The sequence below is a fragment of the Aquarana catesbeiana genome, linkage group LG12 (genome assembly GCF_042186555.1).
Source record: "Aquarana catesbeiana isolate 2022-GZ linkage group LG12, ASM4218655v1, whole genome shotgun sequence".
In the NCBI taxonomy this organism is placed as follows: Eukaryota; Metazoa; Chordata; class Amphibia; order Anura; family Ranidae; genus Aquarana; species Aquarana catesbeiana.
In genome coordinates this window covers 210,807,903-210,816,598 of record NC_133335.1, presented here as the reverse complement: position 1 = coordinate 210,816,598, position 8,696 = coordinate 210,807,903, and the positions used below count along the sequence as shown (strand labels likewise).

Genomic DNA, 8,696 nt, shown 5'->3' with positions numbered 1-8,696 from the left:
CACCTTGTGCACACCCTCTCCCAGGGATTGGATGAGGTCAGGTAAATATTCATAACCCAAAGATTGATACTCCCACTCTATTTCTGGAAGCTTCTTCCAGAGGCAGGCAGGAGCAACCAACCACCAAGCTTAGGGAAGCCTGGCCAGACCTAGAGAATTGACTACTGCTCCACTGAGCACAGCAGAACCAAAAGCTAAAGCTGTAATCTAACTAGGTAGGGTATTACATAAAAATAAACAGAAATCCAGAAGTGATGGTAGGAAATCTTGATAGTTGGCACAGCAGGTGTACAGACATGAGAACACATTGCAGATCGTACATCAGTTTATCAGAACAGACCCATTATTCATTAAAACTGATAATTTCTAAGAAAGTTTTTGAAGTGCTTTCCTAATATCTTGGTTCTTCAGACTATATATAATAGGGTTAAATAAAGGAGTAAACACAGTGTGAAGTAAAGATGCAATCTTATTGATAATCAAAGAGTGTCCTTTAGAGGGTATCATGTATTTAACTATCAGTGCCCCATAAAATGTCCCCACCACAAGAAGGTGAGAACTGCAGGTTGAAAAAGCTTTCTGTTTGCCTGTTTTGGACAGTATGCTGAAAATAGTATGAAAGATGCATATGTACGTCACAATAATAAAACCACATGGAGAAATAAATGTTGGTATGGAATAGAGGATAGATTCAAGTTCAAGCAAAGAGGTGTCTGAACAAGAGAGCTTCTGAAGAGGGGAGAGGTCACAGTAGAAATGGTCAATGACATTATCAGCACATAAATCTAAATTTGATATAGTCAAAACGCCTATAAGATTTGATGTAAAACCCAACAGCCATGGCCAAACCGAAAGATTGACACAAAACATCATGTTCATGATACTGTAATATCTCAAAGGGTTACAGATGGCCAAGTACCGATCATAGGACATGACTGCGAGGAGGAGACATTCTGTAATGGTTATACCACAGAAAAAATAAAGTTGTGTGATGCAGCCACAGTAAGTAATTATTTGCTCCCCAAAAAGAAAACCGCCAAGCATGTTTGGAAGAATGTTAGTTGACATCAACAGGTCTGAAAATGAGAGATGACTTAGGAAATAATACATGGGTGTCTGAAGGGCTGGGGTGATGGATACTAATACAATGATCAGAAGATTTCCTGTGATAGTGACTTTAAAGATGATTAGGAAGATTATAAACATTACAACATTTATATTGTCAAGGTTTCCAAATCCTAGAAGAACAAATTCTGAGATTTTTGTATAATTCTTTCCACACATATTGTTGATTGATTTAATAAATCTGCAGTATTAAAAAAACACAAAAATAGCACTTTATTGATTGTATACACAGGAATTGTCTGTTTTGGTAAATATTTTGAGCATCACTACCATTACTCAGTACTTACCTGTGGATTTTTTGGTTCTTTGTTGTTTTTGGCACAAAAATAGCACCTTATTGATTGTATATACTTTAATTGTTTGTGTTGGTAATTTTTTTGAGCATGCACTGAACAGCAGATACAGAACAGCAGTGTTGAAGCACTATATATTTAAACCTATATGCTAAAGCACATACTTACTTGGCACTTACCCCATCTAGGCGGGTGGCAGGCAGCATGCAGCGGCTCCGTGTCCTCGCCTCCATCGGCGGCTTCCAGCGTGCGGCTCCTCACCTCCTCTTAGGCGTCCAATATGATCGCCTGTCCTTTCAGCCAATCAAGTGACGGATATCAAAACCCACTTCCTGATTGTCCGGGAGGAGAATATTCATTCTCTGTTGTAACACACCTGGGTGGGCTCTGAGCGCATTCTCTGCGCCCCGAGATCACCCTATTTTGAAGCCTATTAGAGCCTCTGGGTCTAATAAGGTGCTTAAAAAAAACACCCACACTGCATTGTAATTCATGCGTCTGGCGTCCTGAAAGGGGCCGGATGCATGGATAGGGAGAGGCGGCGATGGATAGGGGTGGCGGCGCCCATGCGCCCTTAACCACTTCCCTACCCACCTATAGTCAAATGACGTCCACAGATGGGATCTCCCATCCTGGGTGGACGTCATATGACGGCCTCGGTTTCCCGGTCACCTAGGGGGCGCGCGCGGGCGCCCGCCGCGTTGCTCGGGACCCGTGCGTGTGCCCGGTGGTCGCGATGTCCGCCGGGCACCCGCGATTGCCCGTAAACACACAGATCCACGTCCTGTCAGCTCAGAGGAGAGCGATCTGTGTTCCCAGAACAGCGGAACACTGATCGGTCTCCTCCCCTTGTACGTCCCCGCCCCCTACAGTTAGAAGCATTCCCTAGGAAATACATTTAACCCCTTGTGTCCCCCTAGTGGTTAACCCTTTCACTGCCTGTCACATTTACACAGTAATCAATGCAGTTTTATAGCATTGATCGCTGTATAAATGTGAATGGTTCCAAAAATGTGTCAAAAGTGTCCGATGTGTCCGCCATAATGTTGCAGTCACGAAAAAAAATTGCGATCGCCGCTATTATTAGTATAATAAATAAATAAATAAATACTTTTTAAAAATGCCATAAATCTATCCCGTATTTTATAGACGCTATAACTTTTGCGCAAACCAATCAATATACACTTATTGCGATTTTTTTTACCAAAAATATGTAGAAGAATATGTATCGGCCGAAACTGAGGAAAAATTTTTTTTTCTTTTTTTTTTACATTGGGATATTTATTACAGCAAAAAGTAAAAAATATTGTGTTTTTTTAAAAATTGTCGCTCTTCTTTTGTTTATAGCGCAAAAAATAAAAACCGCAGAGGTGATCAAATACCACCAAAAGAAATCTCTATTTGTGGGGAAAAAAGGACATCAATTTTGTTTGGGTACAACGTCGCACGACTGCGCAATTGTCGTTTAAAGTGCAACAGCTCTGAAAACTAAAAATTGGTCTGGGAAGGAAGGGGGTGAAAAGGCCCGGTATTGAACCGGTTAATGGATGGGCCACCCCTGACTGTATGAATGAATACAGAGCCACATTAGTGTGTGTCTTATATCTGTAAGCAGGTTGTAATATGTCTACCCTATTAAGTTAGAGCAGTGTTTCTCAACCTTTTTAAGTCAAGGCAAAATTCTGCACAACCTCGAGGCACCCCATTCTAAAATGTAAAAAACAAAACTAATAGTTTTACATAAGGCAGTGGCATTGACGCAAGTAGGACACCCAACATTGGAGGTAATTTATTATTCCAAAACAAATACACCCAGTCATGGTGCTGACTAACATTCCAATGTTTCTCTTCTTCCTCGGTTTCTCTCCAACACTCTCCAACAGCCCAGTGCTGATGGAGTGCTTATCAACTGATGATGTTATTGGTTATTAGGACACTGGCGGCTAGAAGGCTGTAATGATGCACAATGAAAACCTGTGGCTTTGCATAACTAAAAGGCAGGCTTGACCCACCCACTGACTTGTATACAGTTTTGGACGATTTCTAGGCATTTTTCCAAGGCACCCCTGAAGAAACCTGAAGGCACCCTAGGTGGAAAAGCCTTAGTTAGAGGCTAGCCCAGGCTGAGGCTGAGGATTAAGTGCTGTGTGCTCAGTTCCTGGGCTTTTTGGTCCCAGCCAGCCCACCTGTGGTATAAAAATGGGTAAGGCTGAGGTCCAGGGCTCTTGGGTCGGTTTGCAGTCTTGGCCTACACTGTGAAGAAGGACTACTGGGTCTTGTAGTCTGTTAGAGGCACCAAAGTTCCAGGAGGACATCCAAGCATGGGAAGTGCCACAATGGACTACTACCTTGCAGAGGTATGTCTGGGCAATCACACAGCTCTAGTTAGGATTAGGGTTTAGACTCTGTTCATGTTGTGTTGTAATGTTGAAATCTCTTTAGTAAAGTTGCATCAATCGTTCTGAGTCTGGCCTAAAGTTATTAAAGAGGTACATGTTGGTTCTGACGTATCTAAAGAACGAGGGTCTGTAAAGCACAAAGGGTTATTAGGTAATACTGCTACAGAAGGGTTAAGGCAGCAAGACAAGCAAGAGGAGTGTAGTTGCTAAGACTAACCAAGCACTAGTTCAAGACACTAAGCAACCAGTCGTGAAGCGTTGTACCTGGTAGGGTAACGGATCCTCTGGTAGCGAGGAGGTCGATGTACTGACTCCCTCCCTAGCGGTCAGACTACAGCAGCAACCAGAACTGAAGGGAAGTAAGGAGTTAATAAGTGCATGCATGAGGTCTGTGCTAGGTGCATGGCGGGACCCCATTCTGTTTGCTGGACTGATGGCAAGGACAGGTGCTCAGCATGTTCCTCCGAACTTTTATTTTATTTTTCTTTATTTAAAGTACTTATATAGCGCTGTCAATTTACACAGCGCTTTACATATACATTGTACATTCACATCAGTCCCTACCCTCAAGGAGCTTACAATCTAAGGTCCCTAACTCACATTCATACATACTAGGGACAATTTAGACAGGATCCGAATAACCTACCAGCATGTCTTTGGAGTGTGGGAGGAAACCCACACAGGCACAGGGAGAACATGCAAACTCCAGGCAGGTAGTTTCGTGGTTGGGATGCGAACCAGCGACCCTTCTTACTGCTAGGCGAGAGTGCTACCCACTACACCACTGTGCCACCCATGATGGCAAGGATAAGTTTAGGATAGATTTACCCCCCTTCATGACAAGGCCATTTTTTGCTTTTTGGTACTGCTTTACTTTAACTGACAATTGCGCGGTCAATAACGCTGTACACAAATGAAATTTATATAATTCTTTTCACACAAATAAAACTTTCTTTTGTTGGTATTTGATCGCCACTGGGTAAAAAAAAATTGGGGTGAATATTATGTTTTGGTTTTTTTAAATTCATGAAAGTGTTTTTTTTTTTAAATACAATTGAATTTGAAAATTGCTGCGCAAATACCGTGTGACATAAAAAATTGCAAGGAATAGCATTTTATTTACTAGGGTCTCTGTTAAAAAAAAATAAATAAATAAATATATATATATATATATATATATATATATATATATATATATATATATATATATATATATAATGTTTGGGGGTTGAAGTAATTTCCTAGCAAAAAAAAAAAACACAGATTTTTACATGTAGGAGAGGAATGTCATAATTGGCCGGTTGGCAATGTTGTAATATCAACTAAATATCATACCAGATTGGTGAATACAGCCCAGTATGTCCAGACACTCATTTGTTGGTGACAAAATAATTTTAAATGTCTTCCTACAATCTGTAAAGTGAGATAATAGCTATAAAAGCTCATAAAACCCACAAGTAACACTGATGTGATCACATAAAGCCAAACTCTTCTTGGGCTATATGCCACAGAGAATTGTTTGATCTTCCTCTTATATATTTTCTACAATTCATATTTCAGTTTCTAGGCATTGTAGACAAGGTCCCTCTGTGGTAGGCTTTGTCTATTTTATTACCTAATTAAATCTATTCTTAGTATACAAGGAATTAAAAAGCAATTTTGCTAGTTATGAGAAAGTAAATATACATCAAATATTAAAGTTTATCTAAACCTCAAACTAAAAATATTAATATACTGCATTTTTTAAAAAATAAACAGATATCTTCTATATGTGCTAAAAAGATGTACACTACCGTGCAATGGTTTAGGACAGGTGTGAAAAAAGTGCTGCAAATTATGAATGCTTTCAGAAATGAAAGTGTTAATAGTTTATTTTATCAATTAACAAAACAGAAAGTGAACAGAAGAGAAATACAAATCAAATCAATATTTGGAGTGGCCACCCTTTGCCTTCAAAACAGCATCAATTCATTAATTCTTCTAGGTAGATTTGCACACAGTTTTTGAAGGAACTTGGCAGGTCAGTTGTTCCAAATATGTTGGAGAACTAACCACAGATCTTCTGTAGATGTAGGCTGCCTGAAATTCTGCTGTCTCTTCATGTAATCCCAGACAGACCGATGATGGGATCAGGGCTCTGTAGAGGCCAAACCATCACTTCCAGGACACCTTGTTCTTCTTTACACTGTAGATAGTTCTTAATGACATTGGCTGTATGTTTGGGGTCATGGTCCAGAATAAATTTGGGGGCAGTCACACCTCTCCCTGATGGTATGGCATGATGGATAAGTATATGCCTGTATATCTCAGCATTGAGGACACCATTGGTTCTGACCAAATCTCCAACACCATTTGCAGGAATGCAACCCCAAACTTACAAGGAACCTCCACCATGCTTCACTGTTGCCTCCAGACACTCATTATTGTTCTGCTCTCCAGCCCTTTGCTAACAAACTGCCTCCTGCTACAGCCAAATATTTCAAATTTTGATTCATCAGTCCAGAGCACCCGCTGATGGGGGAAATCACTCAGCACAGTGGGTGACACAGGTACTTGACACTCCTGGAACTGTCAAATACTGAACACTTTGGTTATGACTGTACTGGTGGAAGACCATGAAGATTATACTCTCTGCCTACTGAAGAGTACAGGGGGTATCCAGTGTCTTCTGTGGATTTTTTGCTTTAACTACATTGGGACTAGCAGATGTTTACCTGTTATGGACACAAACGGATTCCAAATTTCAGCAACTGCATGGACCTATACTGATTTCATAATCATTTTGTCACTACTTACAGTATGGTACCAAAATGGGGCATACAATGCTATACAGTGGAACCTCGGATTACAAGCATAATCCATTCCAGGAGTATGCTCGTAATCCAAAGTACTCTCATATCAAAGCGAGTTTTCCCATTGAAATCAATGGAAATTAAAATAATTCATTCCGCACTGACTTCAATGGGATGCAATACCGCATTCGGCCAGAGGCGGGGGGCGTGCCGAACAGCCTCGGAAATGGCCGAAAAGGCCCAAGGACACTTCGGCTGACATTGGCAAAACTCGGAAAGACTTCCTACCCGAGATTTGCCGAGGTCAGCCGTGCTGTCCTCGGGCCTTTCTGTGCATTTCCGAACGGCACCGATCGCCGGCGATCGGCGACGTTCGGCTCTGCTCGGCTCTGGCGCCCCCCTACCTCAGGCCAAAAGCGGTACTGCACACCGCTTTGGCCTGAATCGTGCTCATTTTGCGAGACAACACTCGCAAACCGAGTTACGATTTTTAAAAATACAGTGCTCATATTGCAAAATGCTCGTTAACCGCGTTACTCGCAATCCGAGGTTCAACTGTATTTTGTATAAGAATTTTGAAATTCTGTATAAAAGTGTATTTCATTTTGTGTGCTTTGCTTGTGTTTTGCACACTGCACTCATTGTGCACAAAGCACTAATAATGTTTTCATTACCTATTTGCATTCTTTCAAGTCAGATTAGCCTATGTCTATGCTATGTCCCTTGTTACCTTAAAAGAAAAATTGTAGAATATATGTGATACCTACATAAGCATGGTTATGAAAAAAATGTAAATAAGTAGAACAGTTATTTGGATAGATTCTGAGTGTATGTTTTTGAGTTGGTTCCCTACTGCATCAGTTATTAATTTGGAACTACTGGTCAATATGAGGATAGGAGTTGCCTAGCTATAAAATCTCCAAGACAATTTAAAACCAAAACCAACAATGTAATATACTGTATTACAGCTTACCAATCCTTAAAGGGGTTGTAAAGGTATACATTTTTTCACCTTAATGCATTCTATGCATTAAGGTGAAAAAACTTTTGATAATACCGCCGCCCCCAGCCCCCCCGTTTCACTTACCTGACACCTCGAAACTCGGCCGCTTGTTCCTGACCTCCATTCAGCCGATCAGCCTGGTCGCTGATTGGCTATAGTGGATGGATTGAAAGCAGCGCAGCCATTGGCTCGCGCTGCTGTCAATCACATCCAAAGACGCGGCGCGCCGGGGGGGGGGCCGAGTGATACAGCGAGCGGCTATAGCCGCCGGCTGTATCACGGGAGCGCGCCCGCAATAATTAACCACCATGTGAGGGAGCTCGCATTAAGGTGGGTAGTTATTGCGGGGAGGAGCTGAGACAGCCGCCGAGGGACCCCAGAAGAGCAGGTTCGGGGCCACTCTGTGCAGAACGAGCTGCACAGTGAAGGTAAGTATAACATGTTTGTTATTTTTAAAGAAAAAAAAAATTACCTTTACAACCCCTTTAAATGTTGCATTACATTTTTTTTAAAACTTCTTTTTTTTAACCTGGTGATTTGTCCAGTAACACACTTCCTGTCTAAAGGTGTCTTCACTTACAGCAACCTCTGGCTTTAATCTTCAATTCAAATGCACACCTGGAGCTCCAAATCAAAGTCCCACTGACAATGTCCAAGAACAGTTGTCAGCCACCCGACTTCCATGCAACACACCTCAGTTAGGGAAAAGGACCTTCTCCATACCAGCTTCCACAGGTGATGCCATCCAGCAAATATCTTTCAATCCAAGTTCCTTCAAACCCTCAGCCAGGTAAATGCTAAAGCCTAACAACTCTTCAGTATACAAACAGGCTGCCTCCTAGTGGCAGCAGCCCCAGGAGAATGACTCTACTGAACAGGCTTCCCAAACATTTTTCTTCTCATCAGCCACCTTCTGGGTGAGGCCAGATAAATATTCATAACCCAAAGATTGATCCACCCAGTCTATTTCTGGAAGCAGGAACAATCAACCACAAAACTTGGGAAACCTGATCAGACCTAGAGAATAGAGTACTGCTCCACTGAATACAGCAGAACCAAAAGCTACATTTCGTCTACCTGGGAC

General features: G+C 41.6%; 1 protein-coding gene across 1 annotated transcript; it reads right to left on the bottom strand.

The window, feature by feature from the left end:
• Positions 1-366: 366 nt before the first annotated feature.
• On the bottom strand, positions 367-1,284 carry LOC141114284 (olfactory receptor 5AS1-like). Its single transcript, XM_073607885.1, has one exon. It carries the CDS (start codon positions 1,282-1,284, stop codon positions 367-369), a length of 918 nt encoding a protein of 305 aa, XP_073463986.1.
• Between the last annotated feature and the right edge of the window lie 7,412 nt (positions 1,285-8,696).